Below are 23964 nucleotides of genomic sequence, written 5' to 3'. Positions count from 1 at the left end.
AGAGCAAGAACAAGAATAATTCTTATTATGTAAAGAAAGATAAAAAAAATTGGTAATGGAAAAGTTAAAGAGCTTAATCAAATTTCAGCTACCTGATCGTTATTTGAAAATCTAATAGTGTTTGCAGTCTATCTAGAGAATTTTATATCTGTGAGATTGAATGGTTAGTAAAAAGAGAATGAATTTTCAACAATAACCAAGAGTAGAGATTAGAAAGTTTATTTTTATTTTTGTTCATTTTGCTTTTTTTGTGTTGCATTGTGCTGTGCTGTTAATGTCAATAGCGTTAACATTAGTGATGTAATGTGTGTTGTGTTTAGTGTTTTTCTGTCTAGTCTCTCATTTTATGATTAATATTTTTTTAAAATAATAATAATAATGATAAATTTATTTCCTTCCTGCCTCTCCTCAAGTCGGGGTTTGCTGTTGTTGTTGTTGTTCTTGATGTGTGCCTCCAAGACATTTTTTTTACTTATGGTGACCCCCAGGTCTACCTATCATGGTGTTTTCTTGGCAAGTTTCTTCAAAGGGATGTGTAGTTTATTGTGGCACCAGAGCTCTCTGACAGAGAAGGCTAAATGTCTCAAAAAACTACAGTTCCCAGAATTCTGTAGCATGGAGCCATGGCACTTAAAGTGATGTCAAACTGGATTATTTCTCCAGTGCAGATGTAGCCTACGTGCTCTAATGTGCTTTCAGACATGCTTGAGGTGACCCATAATAGACCAGTACCTGCTGCCTGTTCCCAACAATTCATACATCTGTGGGCTGGCCCTAATGAGTTAACTGTTAGATTTCACTGTTGTATCTTCCACACTATGAGAGCCAGCATGGCATACTGGTTTGAATGTTGGACTATGGAGACCAGAGCTCAAATCCCAGCTTGGCCATAAAACTCACTGGGTGACCTTGAGCAACTCACATGCTCTCATCTGCAGAGGAAAGCAATGGCAAACTACCTCTGAACAAAGAAAACCCTGTCGCCATAACTCGGAAATACTGGAGGGCACACAACAACAAACTTTCAGACATGCTTGAGGTGACCCAGAAAAGACCAGTGACTGCTACCTTTTATTTCATATGATGAATTCACTGTGGTATCTTCCACACTGTCATAGGACTTCTTAAAGACCCACAAATTCATGGTATGGGTTTTGTTGGGGTTTTGTTTGATAAGTAGAGAAAGCTCTCACATCCCAATAAGTTTGCTAGTCTTTTAAGGTGTCGTAATTCAGAATCAGCATGGTGTAGTATTTCGAGCGCTGGGCTGTGACTCGAATTCCCACTTGGCCATGGACACACAGTGGGTGACTTTGGGCAAGTCACACTCTGTCAGGCTCAAGCAGGATATAAATCCAAATGAATAAATAAAATTAAAAGTATCTTCCTCCTTCCCTATTTCTCCCAGCTTACCTGCACACTGTGTGTTGTGTGCCTTCAAGTTGTTTCCAGTTTATGGTGATCATAAGGCGAACCTGTCACTGGATTTGTGAGAGGAGTATGTCACTATTACAGAAAAGTCCTTAAGACTGTTCTGTCTAAAGCAGATGAAAGAGTTGTAGAAAGACATAATTCAATACTTACATATTTATTTCTAGAATTTATATCCCACTTTTCTCCAGTTCTGGAGAACATGGGATTAAAGCTCTTATTGAAATGAAAATTTGCCATCCTTTTTCTGATATTCCCAGTGTGCCACCACTGTCTTTGAGGCTTCTGTCCGCACCTGGCTGCCTTAAAGTTTTTTGAGACACTAACAAGGGCTCCAAACTGCACACAGTAGTTCTGCAGATAATGTTGTTTATGTCTCTACTGTAGTTTAGAACCTTAGTTCTCTGTTGCTTCTATGTAGTCATAACCATGTGTGGGATTTTCTTTTCTAGGAACTACCTTGAACCTGCTGAAATTTCCAATTATTAATCCTACACCTTATAGAATATTCCAGAGGGAAGCAAGGCTAAAGGCAGATGCAGAAAAAACAGAGGAAGAGCTTAGTGAAGATGAACAAAAACAGCTTCATACTCTTAAAAAGCAAGGATATTTAATAGGTATGTAGTTTCTGGGATCTGGGCAAGCACTTTAACACACAAATATTTTATTTTACTTTATTTTACATTTTTATTTTATTATAGCGTTTAACAGTTTTTCTCTTACAGTTTCTTATACAGTGGGCCCTTAGTATCTGCTGGGGTTTGGTTCCAGGAAACCCCCGCCCCCATGGATACCAAAATCCATGGATGCCCATCATATACAGTAGCATTGTAAAATGATGTCTCATGTAAAATGAGAAAAGCAAGTTTGGGGAGGGGGGATATTTTCAAACTATGGATGGTAGAATTCATGGATATGGAGGACCAACTGTATATGAATGCAGTATAAATCTAATCTCAGATTTAGGAACAATTTTCTTGAAGATCGGCATTTAAGAGTGGAATTGAGAGGAATTCAATAAACATAGTTTCTTGTGTTTACCCTGGATATGTCTCAAAATACCATCATCAAAAATACATAGGGCACCTTACATACTTTTATTATTTATTGCTGTTGACAGAATTCTATAGAACATGAGCCAGTTAAGTACATCATTTACTGCCAACCAAAACACACTGCAGAAATAATCCAGTTTGAGACCACTTTAACTGCCCTGGCTCAGTGTTAGGGAATCCTGGGAACTGTAGTTTATTATGACACCAGAGCTCTGTGACAGAGAAAGCTAAATATCTCACAGAACTACAGTTCCCAGAATTCCCTAGCACTGAGCCTGGGCAATTAAAGTGGTCTCAAACTGGACTATTTCTGCAGTGTGTTTTAGACCTACTGTAGCATAATCAGACCTCCAAAGAATTATTTCTAAACAGCATTGAACTATGTTATTCTTTTATGCCAGTTAAAGACAACACATTTAATACTTTTTTGTTTAATATCACACCAGATGTGGAATTATATAATTTTCTAGAATTAAGAGTCCAGTCCTTTCTGTATTTCTTTGGGAATAACTACATGAGTACTTATAATAAGTGCAGGTATTCTCCAGATCAAGCATGTGATAAGATTGCATTATAAATGTGGTATTCATGTTCCAGTTCCAAAGTGACTACTGGTAAACTCCATTATATTGAAAAGTTGTGTAAGCACAGTGGTGTTTTTAATTTCAACTATACAATAAACTCCACACAATTTAAACATTTTGACATGAAATGTAAGAAAATGCATGCCTGAAACTCTTGGGATCATAGAAGTAGTTTATACTTTATTAAATCTTGCTTGGCTTTGTTGCAGATTAATCACATGTAAGATGAATGAAATTGAATGAATGAAATTTTATTTCTAGACCGCTATTCCTTGTAGATCACAGCGGTTTACAAAAACACCATCAAAACCAATACATAGCGCAACAATACAAAAACCCACCCATACAATTTAAAAACAATACAAGGGAGGGCTTGTCTTCTTCAGGCAGGCAGTTGGAGCCAGCCTGCCTCTCTCCCCCCAAGATGGTGGCTGAAGGGAGATAGAATGAACATGTTAAAAACAATGCAGTAAAGAGACTGGTACATTTTGTTTTGAGTTCATAGAATAGGGGGTGAGGTATGAGTCTCCACTAGAGTAAAAACTTCCAGAATTAAATTATTCCAAATATTAAAACAAGGTTGAGGTGTTGTAGTAACTGTTATCTCTAGATAGCTGTACAGTGACTAATATGTGAGCAATAAAAAAGATCAAAAAGGGAAAATGGAGTAATTTATATTTTTCCCACTTGATGTAGGAAGAATTGGAAGAACATTTAACACACAAGAAAAAATGGGGAAAAATGATGAAATTGAGTTTGATGCTGAAGCATTGTCTTTTAGCATGGAAGAAGAAACTCCCCTTCCAGCCAAAATTGCTCCCACAAAAGTTGAACTCACACACAATGAAGTGAAAGATGCTCGATGGTTTTATGACACTCCAGGGATTGTAAAGGATCAATGTGTAAGTAACTACTTCTTCTTTTAAGAAATTTGATGTGTAGGGCAGAGAGGGTAGTACTTCACTACCTTTGCTGTGAAACTGGTTCTCTCTTACTCCAAATGGTGGGTTAGATCTGAATGTATCTTCTGTTAATGGAATAGCTGTGTTAGCACCTTGTCTTACAGCACTGTGTAAGAAAAATGAAAGTAGATCCAAAGATGTTGGTCCTCTTCCACAACAAATAGTGCAGTAGTTTATGTAAACTCTTGTGCAAGCAGAGACAGGAGAACAATAGGACCTCATTTTGTGGTCTGTATAAACGTCTGCCCAGACATTTTCAGAACATTGCTAGCAGCTGTTCTCCTTCTGCTTGATGTTTTTTCTGTCTGCACAATTATTTTGTTAAGATGGTGATAGCTGTGAGTGAGTTTTTTTATTCAAACAGTTTAGGGCCAATATTAAAAGAGAAACTATTTGCTCCAAGTAACCCCATCCCATCCTCCATAACGGATGAGATAATTGTTTGTAATAGAATGTTGAAAAACGTTCTTACTTGTTGTAGAGGCTTGGCAGTTCATATTGGAAGTTGTTTAATACATAGATTTTGTGTTAGCCATACTCTTAAATTAAGCTATTCTTCTCCATGCATGGAGCATTTGGTGCACCGTAAATTGTTATGAGGTTCTGTGCCAAACGCTGGGACCCTGTTATGGCTCTTTGCACAGAGAAGCCACCATTCAAGGTCCTCTGGATCTCCTTTCCATTCCTGCTGAGCTGGATGGGACCTCTTGAGACCACCTTTTTCAAATAGCTGCTATCTGCTGGTGAATTACCTGATCCATATACTCATCTATAAGTTGAAAAATTTAGGCTCAAAAATTGACCTCAAAATCCCAGGTTGCTTCATTTATGGGTCAGTATGATAATGTGATAGCAAATCTTTCAGATTTCCCCATGCGGTCAGGAGAGCAGTTTCTTTCTCTCTTGAGCCAAGCAGAAAGAGTCCTGGGTGATTGGTTGCTGTTAAAGAAATAAACAGAGTACCTCTGTCTGTGGAATGAAAGCTGAAACGCTGAAGCAAAAAAAACTCAATTAGAATTCTTCTTGCCATGCGCACACATACACATACTGAAGGAGCCTCCAAGTTTTAACCTCAACTTATCCACAGGTCATGGCAAAAGCCACATTTTTGGCCCCAAAACCTGCCCTCAACTTATACATGTGGTCGACTTATAGTCGAGTATATATGGTACATTGGAAAAACCAGTCTTGCTATTTAGAGTCCCTAGCCCTAGTGCACATAAGATCAACAGTTACTCCAATGTGCTTCCGGTGGTATGGCCAATCGCGGTGGCCGCTTGTGAGTGAGGCTCTCCACTCAAAGCAACAGCTGCTGGAGACCAGGCTTTGCGCGAGGCATCTAAGCAAAGCTGAAGTAGCCCCTCAATAAGGGGAACCAGAGGCGCCCACTTTGCATCCCTGTGAGCTTCTGACACCTGATCCCCAAGGCTGAAAGGAGGAGAGGACGGAGAGAAGTCCGGACGAGATCTGGGAGATCGGTATGGAGAGGAGCCAGGAGGTGCGCGGGTGAGCTCGAAACCAGCAGTCAGCCTTTTGGTGTAAGCGAACCTACCACTTTATTACTCTTAAGCAACAAGAAGAAAGAAACTGAAAGAAAACGCTCTCTTTGAAATAATCTCTACACCATCCTTCATTGTGACAGTTTAATTGAAACTTTGCTGAGGAATGTGAGGGAGAGAAGAAAGGAGTGTCTTTCTGAGAAAGAGTGGAGGGGAAGATTGGAGATTGCAGGAAAGAACTCCGAAAAACTTCCGGCGTGGGAAGAATCCGAGGAGGACATGGGTTAGAGGAGCTCCCAAACCCTAACCTTCACAACAATGGTACTTGGTGGAACGGGGCTACAATTTACCCGTCCATATTCTTGTTGGGATACAAGAATAACCTGGCAACTCAAAGGGGGGTCTAAGGAAATGCCCAGGTGGGTTATTATTCTTAGACCGAAGAGTTGTGGACACCCATTGCTGTAACCGTATTATTACAGGGGAAGAAGTCTTCCACGCTGAGAAAGCTACAATAGAGCTGGACATGTAAGCTAGAATACAATTGGACTAACCCATAAAAATTACTCCTGGATTTTCCATGGTGACAGAAAGAAAGAGGGTTTTTTTTAGCTTTATTTTGGATCTGGTTTGGACTTACAAGTCTCGCTGGAGGCAGAAGCGTTTGTGTGCTGGACTCCAACTCCCAGAAACCTCTAACAAACAGAACACACCCATAAAGCTGAAGGGACTGCAGAGGTGGAAGGAAAACGTGGAGTGGACTAAGCAAAGGGGAAAGAAGACAGATAAAGAGCTTTTTGGAGTTCTACCTTAGGCTCTGTGTTTTGCTGAAGACGGAGAAGGAGGTTTTTGGAGCTTTGCTTCTGCTTGTGTTTTGCTGGAGGTAGAAACTTTTGTGTACTGGACTACAACTCCCAGAAGCCTCTAATAAACAGAACACACCCATAAAGGGGAGAAAAGCTGAAAGGACTGCAGAGGTGGGAGGAAAACGCGGAGTGGGCTAGGTAAAGGGGAAAAGCAGACAGAGAAAGAGCCTTTTGGATCTTTACTTTGGGCTCTGTGTTTTGCTGCAGATGGAGAGGGAGGTTTTTGGACTTTTGTTTTAGGCTTTGTGCCTTGCTGGAAACAGAAGCGTTTGTGTGCTGAACTACAACTCCCAGAAGCCTCTAACAAACAGAACACACCCATAAAGCTGAAGGGACTGCAGAGGTGGAAGGAAAACGTGGAGTGGACTTGGCAAAGGGAAAAAGCAGACAGAGAAAGAGCTTCCTGGGGCTTTACTTTAGGCTCTGTGTTTTGCAACAGACGGAGAAGGAGATTTTTGGAACTTTACTTTAGGCTTTGTGTTTGAGTGCTGGACTATAATTTCTAGAAGTCTCTAACAAACAGAACACGTCCATAAAGGGGAGAAAAGCTCAAGGGACCACAGAGGTGGAAGGAAAACGTGGAGTGGACTAAGCAAAGGGAAAAGTAGATGGAGAAAGAGATTTTTGGAGCTTTACTTTAGACTTTGTGTTTTGCTGAATGTAGAAGCGTTTGTGTGCTTCTGAAGAAATTATATGGAGACAAGAGAATCTACAAGACGAAAAGAGAAAGAAAGAGTAAGACTGAATTGGAAATTAAATTAATGCAATATAATATATTATTAGAGATACTAAGAAAGTAAGCTGCTTAACTGTATAACTTACATTAGAATTATTCTTGTAAAACATTTACTAAGATTATAAATTTGATAAATTTGGGGTTTAAAATAGGAAGATAAGTGTTTAAATTAGGAGAAGAAATTAGGGGAAACGAAATGGAGGTGTAATGTGAATGTGGTATGGTAAAATAAGAGATTGAGTTGACTGAGACTTTTGAGAGATATCACTATATTGATTGTTTGGGTATAGAATTAATTGTTATTGGTTATTAGTTATAGATCTTACTCTCTTAATCTTATTCTTAACCTTAACTCATAAATTGTAAATTAGGAAGAACAGCAACAAAAAAAAGAAACCATGGCAAAAACAAACAAAGGATCAACCCAATCTCAGCTTCTATTAACAACACAAAGAAGAGGTTCTATGGAAGACTCAATTAAAATAATTGACCCAAATATTCGGATTTTGGATGAAATAAGAAAACTACAACAGGAAATTAAAGACGCAAGACTAGAAACTAAGGAAGATATCAGAGTTGCATGCGCAGAATTAAGAGAGGAAATAAAAGATACAAGATCAGAAATAAGGAAAGACGTCAAAAAGGAATTGGAATTCTTTGGGGAAAAAATAGATAAATTAACAACAGACTTAAATAAAACTCAGAAAGAAGTTGAACAAATAAAAGAAAGGACTAATTTGTTGGAAAAATCTTCTAAAGACCTCAATCAACAACAAGAGGAGTACCGACGCATGGAATGGAATAATGAACTATGGTACAGGGAAAAATGCATTAAATTAAGAGGATTAATGGAGAAAAATAAAGAAGATCTATATGAAAGACTGATTCCTGCTTTAGCCATGTATATTGAAACAACAGCAGAAGAACTGGAACCGGAAATTGATAAAACTTTCAGAATAAACTCATCCTTTCAAAATAAAGATAGAAACATTCCAAGAGATATAGCAGTTTGCTTTACGAGAACCAAAATTAAAGATAAATTCATCCAGAGAAGCTATGAATCAAAATTATGGATTGACGATACAGAGATTAAAATATTTAAAGACATTCCTCCACAAATAATGCTAAATAGACAAAAATATAAATCACTAACGCAACTCCTGAAGAATATGAATGTAGAATTTAGATGGGAACGGATTGAAGGATTATCTTTTTCTTACAAGCAAAAGAGATATAAAATAGATACTTTAGAAAAAGCTAATGAAATGGAAATGAAACTAAGATGAGATGATAAAGAAAACGGAGGAAAGAGACTAGAAAGGAATTACCCAATGAGAGAATGGAAACAGAGTAAAAATAACGAAAAGGATAAAGAGACAAGGAAAAGATCGGAAGAAGAAAAAGAACTGGAAAGATTTAAACCGTTAGAAAGAACGGAAATAGATCTTTTGGCTTGATTCCTAAATACCAAGCTTACTATCGTTGCTTATTCTTTGTGTTTTATTGTAGACCTAACAAAATAAAAAAATAAAAATAAATAAATAAAGGGGTGGAAGGGGTGGAACAATAACAACAACAACCACAACAACCATAATGACAACTAAGATAATATCATGGAATGTGAAAGGGATAAATTCCAAGCATAAAAGAAGCATAATCTTTCACCAATTGGAAAAACAAAAAGGAGACATTATTTGTATCCAGGAAACTAAAATTAAAACTGAAGAAATAAGATTTCTAAGGAACCCCAAATTGGGGGAATGTTACGTTTCAGCTAAATAAAAAGAAAAAAGGAGTAGCATTATATGTTAGCAAAAAATTTAATTCTAAAGAAATATTTTGTGATGATAATGGATCTACTATAGCAGTTGAAATCAAACTAAGGAATCTTGTCGTTTTGGCTATAGGTATATATGCACCTCATGAAAACAAAGAAATCTTTTTCTCCAATTTACATAAAAAAATTCAAAAGTTATCTTATGACAGTGTTTTACTTCTAGGCGATTTTAATGCCGTAATAAATCCAAGTATAGATAGGAAATCTATAACAGGAAGAAATATCAAGAAACACCAAGGTAAACTGCCTAGAACTTTTTTTATATGATGGATGACCTAAACCTCTCCAATGTTTGGAGATTTAAGTATGGAGAGACAAGAGAATTCACTTTTTTTTCAGAGGTATATAATTCTTTCTCTAGAATAGACTTATTTTTAGCATCTAAGGCTTTGCTCCCCTATGTACAATCTTCTGAGATATTGGGGAAACCACTATCAGATCATAACCGAATTGTGATGAATTTGCAAGAAAAGAAAATAGGATACTCTTGGAGATTAAATGATGATCTACTAGGGGATGAAAAAATAGTAATACGGATGAAAAAAGAAATGAAATGGTACTTTAAGGAAAATATAACAGATGACCTACCTATGAAAACGATATGGGACGCAAGCAAGGCAGTAGCAAGGGGGATACTTATCAAAATAAATATTGAACTAAGAAAGAAGACAAAACTTGAAGAAATAAACTTACAGAATGAGCTGAAACAAAAAGAAAAAGAATGGAGAGAAAAGGGAGATAAAAAACTAAAAATAGAAGTTGAAATTTTACAAGAAAAACTTAAAACATTGGCTATTAAAGAAATTGCTACTAAACTGAAAATGAATGAATTACCTATTTGCCAATATTCCAGTCATCTCCAATGATAAATATTTTGTAATATGGCAAAGGGACTTGATAAGATTTCTATGGGAGGGTAAAAAACCAAGGACAAAATGGAAACTTTTAACTGAGGAAAAATCAAAGGGAGGATGTAACTTGCCGAATTTTAAATTATATTATTATGCCGCATGTCTTAAATGGTTAGAAGAATGGTTTAGTTTAGAAAATTTAAGCGTATTGAATGTAGAGAACTTGAATTTAAGTTATGGTATACATGCTTATATGTGTTATATAAAACCAAAAAATAATAATATCTTTAACCATCATGTAATAAGAAGATCTTTACTTAAAGTGTGGTATAATGTGAAACATCAATTTTATAAGAACATTCCTCCATGGGTCTCAGTGCAAGAAGCGTATTATAATAGAACTAGAAATAAAAATACACATTGGTTAAAATACGGAGAATTAATAAATAAAGATTCAGAAGGAAAATATACTTTGAAAACAATGGAAGAATTAAAAGGAAAGGGGATGGATTGGTTTTTATATAATCAACTAAAAAGCCGCTTTAAGATAGATAACAAGAGCCCAGGACTGACAATAGATAACAACGAAATAGATAAAATTCTGGTGGACAAAAAAAGGTAAGCATATTTCTAAATATTATAAACTACTTAAAGAAAGGGATCTAGAAAATGAAGTTGTGACACATAGCATGGTAAGATGGGCACAAGACCTAAACCAAAGTATATCAATAGAAGAATGGGAAAAGTCGTGGAAGGAAACAAATAAATTTACTTTATGTCAAAATTATAAAGAAAATTATATCAAGATGTTCCACAGGTGGTACTTAACCCTCCAAAAAATTCACTATATATATAAAACAGGTAACATCAAATGCTGGAAGTGTGGAAAGCCCGAGGGAAATTTTTTTTCACATGTGGTGGACATGTGCGAAAGCTAAAGAATATTGGCAAAAAATTCATGGAATTATGCAAAGCAATTTTGATATAGATACCTCCCTCAACCCAAAGCTGTTTTTATTAAACATGACCCATAGTATAAAAATATTAAAGTACACTGGTGCCTCGGGTTACGAAATTAATTCGTTCCGCCATTCCTTTCGTAACCCGAAAATTTCGTAACCTGAAACACTTTTTCCATTGAAAATAACTAATGCGTTCTATGACCTCAGACTGAACCTGCAAGTCAAAACAAAGTTACAATAGAGGCCTATTAAGCTAAGTACCCTACAATACAATGTAATACAAAGTTGCCTGAGGCACTAAAGAGCTTAAGAATGACTTGCAGGTCCATTCTAAAGGTTTCTAAAGGATAAAGAAAAAAAGTTTTTTTCTTACCTTTGCTGGTCCTGGCATCTCAGAGTGAGGCAGGAGGAGGAGGGGGGGCAGCCAAAACACCCAAATTTAAACCCAGACAACCAATTCAACCAATTTAACCAATTCAACCAATTCAACCAATTTAACAAAGTTAACCATTTTAACAACAATTTTTTTTAAAAATTTTTAAACTCACATCCCACACTCTCAAATCATCACAGCCATGACCAAAGCACCCCACCACCCCACAGCAAAAGCATGGTCACACTGTCTCACCCCACAAGAAGAAGGTAGAAATCCATACACCTACCTGTACATACAGAAATTCCTGATGGCAGGTCTTGATCCGAAGTGTACACCTGGCACTGTACACGTACAGTACAAAGCCAGAACAAGTCCAAAGGCAGAAAGCCAGAAAAAGTCCAAACCTCCACTGGAACCACGAGTTAGAGTTCAGAAGCAACTCTTCCTCACCAGTCCACAAGGCCAGACAAAGGGGGCAGATCAATGGAAGCTGGCTTTTGTTTCTGAAGCCAGGCCACCCCCCCCCCAATTTCGTTAGCCAATCCAGATGATCAGCTTGATTTCTCAAGCCAATCAATACTGCTAACGAAATTCAAAATTCGCGCCAAAGCTAACCCCTAACCCAGCCCCCTTAGCTAAGAGAAGGCTTTCCGTTAGCACTGGAAAGCCTATAGCTGCACTTTGCAGCATTTGAATTTCGCGCCGAAATGAATTTCGTAACCCGAAAAATATTTCGTAACCCGAAACAGTTTTTGCCAATCCAACTTTTTCGTATCCCGGAAATTTCATAACCCGATCATTTCGTATCCCGAGGCACCAGTGTACAGGAGAATTGCTTTGTATATGGTCACATGTGCAAGAATCTTATTTGCCCCAACTTGGAGAACTACGATCATCCCCTCTGGTGAAGACTGGCTGATTAAATTATATGAAGCCAGAAATATGGATATATTATCTGCATCCTTGAGAGGGAAGTCAAAGGAAAATTTAGAAGCAGAATGGAGTTGTCTTGGAAAAATCTGAACTCAAACTTAAATTACTGTTAAAATTATATTATAGATACTTGCTATCACACTTATTTAAAATATGTTATAGATATTAGAATTGCTTTTTAATAGAAATGATACCATGGAATCACAAATGATTTATATTGGGTATTAGGAGTAAACAACTAAACTACAAATTGTGGGAATGTCGGATTGTTAAGGAAGTAGAACTAGAAGGATACCGATATCTATTATCTTATGTGTATATATTTGTTTTATTTGTTAATTTGTAATTGTGATATTTGTGAGATGTTATGAGGATGTTTTTTTTGTCCTAAATGTGTGTATATTTCTAAATAAAAATGAAAAAAAAAAAAAAAAAGAACTCCGAAAAAGTAGGACAAAATACCCCAGGGGTTTGGAAGATCTGATACACTGGAAGATAGGCATCTTATAGATACATAAATGTACTTATTGACTCTATTACTCTAAGGATTACAAGAGAAAATCCACTTAACCAGCTACAAAAATAAGCTGCATCCTAAAACCACTTCCTCTTACCTGTGTGATTTTGAGCCCCTTGTGAAGTGAAAGAATACAGTGCTGGAGTTTGAAATATATTTTGGCGACAAGTTGTGACTGGAATGTACTAAACTTGGGGTTTGGGGTTTATTATTACTGTCATTGTTTTGGTTGGTTTGATGAAGAGGGCAATTTTGTGCTTTGTTTCTGTGGTCTTTTTATTATTTCCTTTGCCTCACTGATTTTGTCTGGAGTATAAACTTCTTGGCTTAATAGTTGGTTATTAAGTGGGATTAAAACATATATTCAGAATAAGTTTGTAAGAAGCCTACTGGTAGCAACTGGCACTTGGTAAACGTCCTTGAGAACACCTGTAAAGTATAGATAAGAACTTGCTGATGCAAGACTAAACTAACTCCCTGGAGATAGAGAAAAAAAGAAAGCCAACAAGGTATAGGCTAACAAAATGCTTTAAAAAGGGCAAGAGTGCCATCTGCTGTCAATAAGGAGAACCAGGGAAGGAAAGTGAGGAAATAATTAAATTGTAACAACATAGTACAATAATATAAAAGGCAACAATTGGGTATAGCTTCTTCTTTTTTTTTTTCCTTCCCTGTTAAAGATTAGTATAATTGAATCTATTTGAGTATGTATTAGATTAGGAAGCTGTGTATGTTTGGTTGTATTCCAGTGGATTTCGTTTTTGTGTGGCCAAGCTTTGGAAAAGAAATGTCAGCAAACAAAAAAGCAACAGCTCTTCCCTCATTTCCACCCCAAAAAAGACCATCTGTGGAATTAATTAATAAACCTAATGAAATTAGTGACTTAACAATGCTGGATGAAATAAGGAATTTGAGAGCTGATTTAAAAGGAGATAACCAACGATTGAGAGATGAACTGAAGGACGATAATAACAAATTGAGAGATGATTTGAAAATGGAGATAAGGAATGAGATCCATAGAGAAATGGGAGAAATTAAAGACTCTTTGGAAAAGATTAATAAGGACATGGAAAAAATTGCTAACAAAGTGGAAGATCTGGAACTCAATGTTAAGCAAATGGAAAGCAATGCTATACAGATGGAAGAAAAAGTCAAAAGGATGGAAGAAGAGAGAAAGATTGATAAACAAACAATAATAAGACTAGAAACGAAAGTGAGACAAAATTGTATCAAACTTCGTGGAGTACCGGAGCAGGAGGAGGAGAACATCAATTTTTGATTCCACTGCTAGCTGACTGTTGAAGAACCAGCGGAACAGTTCCCGTGGGAGATAGATATGATGTACCGCATCAGTTCGAAAGCAGCAAGACAGAAGAAACTCCCCAGGGACATTGTGGTGTATTGTGTACGAAAACAGACTCGGGACCTAATTATACAACAAAGTTTCAAAAAAGAATTGATAATAGGAGGTCGTTTGATCCAGATCTTTAAAGACATTCCAGCTGCTGTCCTGAAATCGAGGAGAGATTATAGTTTTTTATCAGATCAGCTAAAGATTTATGGAGTACCATTCAGATGGGATGAGGTTGAAGGACTGACATTAACGTGGAAACAAAGAAGATACAAGATTGACTCAATGGACAAAGCAACTGACTTTTGGAAAAGAAATAGGAAAGAAATTGAAAAGGCAAGAGACCAAAACCATCCAGAACACGAACAGGGGGTGAGAACAAGAGGGATGACGGCAAGGCTGCTGGATTTAGAACAAAACAAGAAGGAACAAGTAAAGACATTGGGGGAAAATAAAAATCCAGACAAGGGAAGGGATCCAGACCTTGACAAGATGTTGGGTTAAGGAAGATTTAGTGGAGGAGTCATGGAAAGAGTGAATATTTACTGGGCTGTGCTGTTTTCCTTTTGTATTGTGGGGTGATCTTAAACTGTTTCCTCATTTATTTGATTATATTGATCAAATAAAGGCGTAAGTTAATAAATAATGAAATTTTTAAGTTGGAATGTAAATGGCTTGAATTCAGCAGGTAAAAGAAGGAAAGTATTCCACTTTTTGGCAAAAGAAAAATGTGAAATAATAAGCTTACAAGAGTCTAATATAAAAAAGGGAGAAAAAAATATTGAAGATAAAAGACTAGGGAAATGTTACATATCAACGAACCAAAAAAGGAAAAAGGGAGTAATAATTTATGTAAAGGACTACGTAAAATCTAAGGAAATTTATAATAATAAAGGTTATCTGTTGGGTATTGAAATCTGCACTAGTGGGGAAAAAATTTTATTAATGGGAATTTACATACCCCAAGAAAAAAAAGCAATTTTTTTTTTGAAGAATTACAAGACATATTATTAGAACAAAAATATGAGGAAATAATTGTGTTAGGAGATTTCAATGGGGTGATAAACCCAGAACGGGACAGAAATTCAAGTAAAATTATAAAAGAGAAACAGAGGAAGCTACCAAAATCGCTTTTTAGGTTAATGGATAACATAAACCTATTAGATACCTGGAGACACTTGTATGACTCAGCAAGAGAATATACTCATTACTCATCAAGACACAATTCCTTGGCTAGAATCGACCTAATCTTAATTACACAAACATTAGCGAAATTTGTTAAAGGGATGGAAATTATGCCTAGGATCCTTTTGGATCACAACCCACAAGTATTGGAATTAAAGGATTTTACAAATAAGAATCCTTTCTTTAAATGGAGATTGAATCTTGACTTATTACGAAATGAAGATATAGTATTGAATACTAAAAGAGTAATAACAAATTATTTCAAAGAGAATTCAAATAAAGAAACGGCACCAGATATAGTATGGGACGCTGGGAAAGCAGTGTTTAGGGGTCATTTAATACAACAAAATATAATTTTTAGGCAAAAGAAAAATACAAAAATTGAGCAATTAAGTAAAAGTTTGAAGGAAAAAGAAAGTTTACTAATTAGAAATCCCAAAAATGAACAAGCACGTACGGAAAGTAAACTATTGAAAAATCAGATATCTTTAGAGCTGGCAGAGGAGGTAGGAAATGAACTAAGAAAGGCTAAGGACAGGTTGCTTACCTGTAACGGTATTTCTTCGAGTGGTCATCTGCGAATACATACAAATGGGTTTCACTGCGCCTGCGCAGTGCTGTTCGGAAACTTCTGGAATCACTGGGCAAAGTTTACTTTGCAACATATAGAAACTTTTTGGCGGTAACTCCGCCCCCCATTATAAGGCCCCTGCCTTCCCGCTCTTTCCCCAGTTCTGCAATTTTTCCGCCAAGCAGGCGATGGAAAGAGCCAATAAGAGCAGGACACTGAGGGGATGGACGGGTGGGATTTGTATGTATTCGCAGATGACCACTCGAAGAAATACCGTTACAGGTAAGCAACCTGTCCTCCTCCTTCGTGGTCTCTGCGAATCATACAAATGGGTTTAGACTGACAAGCTAAGGTAGCGGCGGAGGGAGTGTCCTGAAACCAAAGGTATGGTAAACCAAGGTATATTTATTGCAACAATAAACACCTTGAACCATAAAAAGAGTCAGTCTTTTTGTTCATGCACAAACTCAACACAGCAATGACATTGCAGAACCTGAGAATCAAAGGTCGTGCAAGACCAGTCCCATTGGAATTGTGCAAACCAACATTCAACAGAATGTAAAACAGTGGCATTATGTACATAAAACTGGAACACAAACCATCAGTAAAGTTTGAAGGAAAAAGAAAGTTTACTAATTAGAAATCCCAAAAATGAACAAGCACGTACGGAAAGTAAACTATTGAAAAATCAGATATCTTTAGAGCTGGCAGAGGAGGTAGGAAACGAACTAAGAAAGGCTAAGCAACAGCATTTTGAGAATGCTAATAAAACAGGGAAATGGTTAGCGTACAGATTAAGAAAAAGAAAGGAGGAAAGAACGATAGCAAAGATAAAAATAAATGATAAGATAGTTACCAAGCAAGAGGAGATCATAGAACATTTTAGGGAATATTATAATAAATTATACTCAAAAAGACAAGATCATCCAATCACACTAGGAGAATTCTTGAAAGAAGGGAAATTATTCAAATTTAATGAACTTCAAAAAGCAAATTTAGAAGCAGAAATTACACAAGACGAAGTAGATATGGCAATTGAGAAAAACAAAAATGGCAAATCACCTGGCCCAGACGGCTTCCCTATAAAAGTATTCAAAAAAGAAATAACTGAACCTTTAAGATTGACTATGAATAATATCTTGATAGGGAAAATACCGGAATCATGGAAAGAATCAGAAATAATTTTAATTCCAAAAGAAGGCAAGGACAAATTAGAGATTTCAAATTATAGACCAATTTCACTTCTTAATTTGGATTATAAAATCTTTGCAACTATTAAATCAGCACTATTAACAAAAAATGTTGGAAAAGAAGAAGAGAAGTGGTTAGAGGAGAAATCAGGAATTGCAATAAAGAAAGTAAAATATTTGGTAATTTGGTTATCAAAAAAACTAATGAATTATTTGAAAACAATTATGTCAAACTGTGGTTAGATATTAAGAAAGATTTATCGAATTGGAATAAGTTAAAAATATCGTTTATGGGTAGAATAGCTACAATAAAAATGTCCGTTCTCCCAAAAATTCTCTTTTTGTTTCAGATGATTCCTATTATTAATTCGAAGAAACCATTTGTAAATTGGGAAAGAGATATATCAAGATTCATTTGGCAGAATAAAAGACCAAGAATTAGACTGAAGCTATTGCAGGATGCCAAAGAAAGAGGAGGAATGGGATTACCGAACCTGCAATTATACTCAGAAGCTTGTAGCCTTATTTGGCTAAAGGAGTGGATGAGTTTAGAGGAGAGGAAGCTTTTGGAACTAGAAGGAGAAGGGCTTAGTTATGGCTTTTATGCCTATTTAATGTATGACAAAGAAAAAGTTAACAAATTAATCAGTAATCATTGCATGAGAAGGAATTTATTAGCGGTATGGAATAAATACAAAAGGCGGATTATTATTAAACTCCCGATGTGGCTATCACCCCATGAGGCTATATATAGAAAGGAAATGATCAGAAGGGAAAAATGGTTCAAATAGAGTGAATTGACAAAAAAGAATATGGGTAAAATAATAATAAAATCACAAGCAGAATTGGAACAAGAAAGATTTGATATGGGATGGTATGCATACAGAAGGATATACGAAAGAATGATGAAAGACCTAAAAGAAATTGGAGATGAAGAAAATAAGACAGAATTTGAGGCATTATTAATTAATAATCAAGAAAAGGAAATTGGGAAAATATATAAAAAACTACTAGAATGGGAAATGGAGGGAGAAGTGGTTAAAGAGACTATGATCAAATGGGCAAATTACGTAGGACATAATATACAATTGGATCAGTGGGAATTTATGTGGATTAAAGGACTGAAACACACAGCATCGCAAAACATAAAGGAAAATTGGTTTAAAATGTTCTATCAGTGGTATCTAACCCCTGAGAGATTAGCTAAAATATATAAAAATAAAAACAATCAATGCTGGAAATGTGGAGACACAACTGGGACGTTTATCCACTGCTGGTGGAGTTGCAAGAAAATAAATAATTTTTGGAAACAAATCAGAGATTTAATAGGTGAAATATTACACATCAAATTAGAACTAAAACCAGAGAGCTTTTTATTAGGACTTTTCAATAATGAAATAGAAATAAAATTTGAAAAACAATTATTTTATATGATGGCGATAGCAAGAATCTTATTGGCTCAGAAATGGAAATCAAAGGATATTCCAAAAAAAGAAGAATGGATAATAAAACTGACGGAAATTATAGAAATGGACAAAGTAACACAGTTAATAAGGGATACAGCCATGGTGGATGTTGAGAAGAAAATTAATGAAGAATGGCAATTGGTGTTTGAATATATGAGGAAACAATGTAAAGAAATAATACTGTAAAATACAGTGCGCCCGCGCCATATGTGGGCGCACCTTACGCGGCCTTGAGCATACGCGCTCAAGCCGCGGGGCGCGCGCGGGGTGGAAGGGGCGGCGCGTCCCATTCAATTGAATGGGCGCACGCGCCTGTTGCGCCCCGCGCCGCCGCGCACGAGCCCCATTGTTTCCAATTGGGCTCGAGCATAGGCGGAATTCGCCTTACACGGAGGGATCCGGAACGGATCCCCCGTGTAAGGCGAGGACGGACTGTAGTGATATCGATAAATTTGATGATAGATTGTACTGATTTGTTAATAATTTGTATGTTGATTATCTGCTGAAGAAGCTTAGTATACACAATGAAGTAATTGTAATAAGATAAAGAAAGTGAATGATTTAAAGATGATGGAGAATGTACTTAGGAAAATTCTTAGTATAGAATAGACTAAATAGAACATATATAAGAGATACAAGAATATGACAATTTGAGCAAAGAGGATGGAAGTCTTAGGATGTGTGAGGATGAGTTAGAGTTGTATGTTAGATGATAGTGTAGATGTAGAGGTAATTAGGTGACAGTAGATGGTAAGATGGAAAATTGAGTTACTTTTTATTTTATTTTATTTTTTTCCATTCTTGGTAGCAGGTATTGGGGGCTGGGGGAGGGAAAGGGGGGTGAGGAATACGTAGAATAAACTATATAGTAGGTCATTTGGAACGACTTGGGAGGGAAGGGTAGGGGTGGATGCTATGTTTGTGTATGTTGGTTGGATTTGTATATATCTGTACTATTTGTATTAAAAATTTAATTAAAATAAAGTTACTCCAGTGTAATGCCATGACAACAATAAAAGTGCTCTTCACGGTACAGAAGAATAGTGTTATGGACAGTCAGTAATTATGATGATGATGATGTCAGATCACTTTGTTTCATTGTCAGCCAATTTTGGAGATATCTTGTCTGTGTGAGGAGGAGCCCGAGGTTGTGGGTGCCTTGGGGAGATTGTAGGGGCACAACCACTGTTTTTGCAGCTGTTTTTGAGCCAGTATAGGGTGGAAAAGCACTCTAAAAATCGGTTGGGGGGGGGGGAATTAGAGTCTTCAGGGGCTGCAAACTGAGACTCCACTGGCCACAAGCAGTCTATGGGCTGCACTTTTCCCACTTTTATTAAATCATATTTGCTAGTTTAATCCTCAGGCACAGATTGCAACTCTCCACAACATGCATTTTGTCTCACCATTCTTTGAGCTTCCTGGCTGAGCAGGAATTCACTAGCATGTAGCTGTGGAGGGCTGAGAAGGCTGGAAACAGGGAAAAGCAAGGTTCCCAAAATGGATTACTCTAGCATGAATTTCAAGGTGTTTTTTTTTCGTGTTCAGGACTATGTTCATATGCATTGTTGTTGTTGGTTAACAAACCATCTTCAACTTGTGTACAGTTCACCCCAAGAATCATAGAATGACAGAGCGGAAAGAGAACCCAAGGGCCATCCACTACAAACCTCTTCTGCCATGCAGGAAGACATAGTCAAAGCACCCCAAAATGGTAGCCATCCAGCCTCTGTTTAAAAACCACCAAAGAAGGAGACTCCACCACACTTCAAGAGAGCTTCTTCCACTGTTGAACAGCTCCTACTATCAGGAAGTTTTTACTAATGTTGAGGTGGAATCTTTTCTCCTGTACTTTGAATCCATAGCCACATGGCCTAGTTGCTGAAGCAGCAGAAAACAATGACACCCTTTCAAATATTTAAGCTTGGGTATCTGTCAACCCTTAATCTTCTGTTCACTAGATTAAAATACCTAGCTCCCTAAATCACTCCTCATAGGGCATGGTTTCCAGACCTTTCACTGTTCTGTTTGCCCTCTTCTGGACAACATCCTTCTTGAATTGTGTAGCCCTGAACTAGACAGAGTATTCCAGGTGAGGCCTGACCAAAGCAGAATAGAGCGGTACTATTACTTCCTTCAGTCTAGACATTATACTTACTATGCAGCTTAGAATCACATTGGCTGTCTTAGCTGCTGCATCCCATTGCTGACTCATGTTCAGCCTGTGGTCCACTAAGAATCCTAGATCCCTTTTGCATATACTACTGTCAAGCCAGATATCCCTCATCCTATTTCTGTGCATTTCATTTTTACTGCCTAAGTGTAGCGTCTTACATTTCCAGTTTCCTAATCTGTTAAGGTCATTTTGAATTCTGATCTAGTCCCTGGGGTATTAGTAACCACTCCTAATTTGGTGTCATCTGCAGATTTTATAAGCATGCCCTCTATTCCTTCATCCAGTTCACTAATAAAGATGTTGAATAGCACTGGACCAAGGACAGAACCCTGTGGCACCCCACTGGTCATTTGTCTCCAAAGTGAAGAGGAGCCATTGCTGAGCACACTTTGGGATCGGCCAGTCAACCAGTTACAAAGCCACGTAACAGAGCTACTCTGTTTCCAAATTCTCTTTATCACTTGGAGAGGGTGAGAAAGGCCTTCCATATTATGTCTTTCCCATGATGCTACCTTATGATGTGTGTAGGCAAAAGCAGATTCTTCAAGCAGGCTGAATGCCATATAGCTTGATGTCAATACCAGCAACTGGTAACTGTATGCAGTGGAGGAAGCACTCCTTCAAGACTTTGGTAAGCTCTGCAAAGGAGGATTTGTTTTTCATCCTATAATTAAATCATCAGTGTTCCTGTTCCAAAGTCACCATTTTCTCAAGACCAGAATTACAACTGGAGAAAATCCTAACATTTGTGGAACTTCATTTGATACTATGCTTTGATTAAAATTCCCATGTATTTTTGGCTGTATTGGCCACAATCCAAAGAAGTTGTGTGTGCATATGGAAGTGAACCAGCCTTTTTTCCCTTCTGATTTCCAGACTCCCCAGCCCTTCACAACTATCCCTAGAGTCAAATATGCCTAGTTAATTCATGCTCAGCTAGGAAGTTCAATGGGTGGCCTTAGGAAGTAATGGTCTCTCCGTTTAACCTATCTAGCAGGGTGAGTGGGCTGAAAAAGTGGCCTCTATACAAGCAATTCAGTTGTGGTCGTATCTCCATTAGAAGGCCTTACTCTGTTCCAACCTAACACCTTTGTTTCTCAGTTCTTGTGTGCTTGCATGAGTGATTGTTAAGAGTGTGTGTTGGTTCCCCCCCCCCCTTTAAATAACATACAATTCATTGAGGATTTCCCTCTGTGGTTCTTCTTGCTTCCAACCTTGGTATACATAGGGATGATTCTAGGGCTGTGTAACCCAGCAGGTGTGGCCACCAAAATGGGAATCATGAGAGGAGCAAAGCCTAGTGAAAGAAAAAGCCATTTCTGGATGCATTATAGAAGAAGCCTTCAAGTGGACTCTAGAAGGTTCAAAGCATTTTTATTTGGCACACCTGATTGGGTTGTTCATTACCCATGTTAAGTTTTTAATAAAAAGCTTGCTTAAATATGTTAAACTGCTCTTCTTTTTTGTGGCATAGGAAGCTATTCCTATTCTTTCCATGTTATTTCTGTCTCTGGTGCTAAAGTTTCCGTTCAAGAAGTAGCTCCTACAAACAAATCTACTTTGTTAACTGAGGTATACCTGTATCATCATTTCCCCTATCAATTATGTATGAATTAATTTTAAACTATGATATAGTCATACAAGATCTCAAGTTATCTGTGTGCTGCTTTTTTTAAAAAAATGAAAATAAGTATATTTGATCTGAATTCGATCCTCTGGTCAATTTTTAGGTTTTAAACCTTCTAAATGAAAAAGAAGTCAAACTTGTCTTGCCAACCTGTGCTATTGTTCCAAGAACATTTGTGCTTAAGCCTGGAATGGCCCTGTTTCTGGCTGCACTGGGGCGAATAGATTATTTACAGGTAAGAGACGGGGCCCTACTTCACACTTCTTACAAATTCTCATTGGGCATAGTATTACAGTATGTTGTTACATGGCCTGTGTTCATCCATTCCTACCTGCTTAGGTATATTCCAGACAGATTTTTAAAAAGTAAATAATAGTTGCACGATTCATGCATAAAAATAACATTCAAGGTTTTGTGATATCTTTGCTTGGATTACTAAAATCTCACAAATAATGCAGGCTTTCAGTTTCTCCAGAACCCTCTTTCATTTTGGTTGGTAGAAAATAACGGCATGTGTACAGATAAAGTGTCCAAAGAATCTGACCAGATGTTGCAGTAGTTATCTTTGCAAGTAGATTAACTTCCCACATGGAGACTGAAGAACCTCAGTGAAACAAAGAGTGTTAGGATATCTGTTTATGTAGCCCTCACCACAGAAAAGAGAAAAGATATGGCCATGTCATACTTCTCTTGATAGTGAATGCTCTTTTTTTAAAAAAAAATCTGCCACATGGTTTCATTCTTAGCTGTTATGTATATCTCATACATGTATATCTCACCTTTCTCCCTGCATGGTATCCAAGACAGCTCATATTAGCAATTTGTATTTGTTTTAGAAAATATTACCTTTTTTTCTGCAACATTATCACCTCTCATACTAAACATGTGAATTCATTTGCTTCTGTTCCCTCTGGGTGGGAGTGGTTATGGGTGTGGATAATCCTGTGTGGTAACCCTGTGGATGTGCTGCTATCCATGCCCCCCGTCTCCCGCCCATCTTGTCTAAGCTATATGATGCCTTACTAGCCTAATGTGGTTGTTTATTTTGAATAAAAACTACATTTTGTTCACCAAAAAGATGAAGTCAGTTATTATGGATGTGGGCCAGAGCAAAGCCTTGATGCCATGAGGTGCAAATTCTATTGCTGTCTCACGCTTAAAATGTCCAGTTATTAGGCCTATAAATTGAGCTATCAGAATATTCTTTGGGAGAAATTCTTTTTTAAAGAACGACCTTGTAATAAGAGAGATAGCGAGTGTTCTGGAATGTGTCTTCCAGTGATAGGCCTACAAACTGCTTGCCAGCACCTTGCAACATGTAGCCTGTGGCTTGAGAGCACTGGCAGGAAGAACTGCATTACTATGGCATGCCTGGCTCCAGTTACCCAGCTGACTTAACAAGGATGCTTATTTGCATATCAAAGACTTTCCTTTTGATAAAAGTCTGGGCAGGATACAAAAGCTTCACACTACACTAAGAGATGAGCCTGGGAACCTTTCTCCTCGTCCCCAACCTGTCCCCAACGCCAATCCCACCACCACAATGTTCTTCAGATTGTTGCAGAATCCTATATCACAGTATACCTCATTCAGCAAGTCTCCCAATCCTTGACCGAGTACTATTTGGGAGAAAGCAGATCTCTAGATCCAAACCATAGGGCCAGCTAAAGAACAGCAGTGAGGTATTGTAGAATAGGGGGGAAATATGATACAGTCCTGGTTCAAATGTGATAGCAAATCATGCTTAGGCACTACAGGAAGATGCCTTAAGCATATGCATTTTCTTGCAGAC

General features: G+C 37.3%; 1 protein-coding gene across 1 annotated transcript in view; it reads left to right on the top strand.

Annotated features, from left to right (window-relative positions):
* NOA1 (nitric oxide associated 1) overlaps positions 1-23964 on the top strand; it is a 32950-nt gene that overhangs the window by 5048 nt on the left and 3938 nt on the right. Inside the window, exons 3-5 of the mRNA XM_089488859.1 lie at positions 1884-2048; positions 3767-3972; positions 22276-22407. Of these exons, the coding sequence (XP_089344985.1) occupies positions 1884-2048; positions 3767-3972; positions 22276-22407 (503 nt within the window). The remainder of the gene's footprint in view (positions 1-1883; positions 2049-3766; positions 3973-22275; positions 22408-23964) is intronic.

Source organism: Sceloporus occidentalis, unplaced genomic scaffold, assembly GCF_023333645.1.
Source record: "Sceloporus occidentalis isolate IW3139 unplaced genomic scaffold, rSceOcc1.0.p SCAF_1, whole genome shotgun sequence".
In the NCBI taxonomy this organism is placed as follows: Eukaryota; Metazoa; Chordata; class Lepidosauria; order Squamata; family Phrynosomatidae; genus Sceloporus; species Sceloporus occidentalis.
This window is presented reverse-complemented; position numbering and strand designations above follow the sequence as displayed.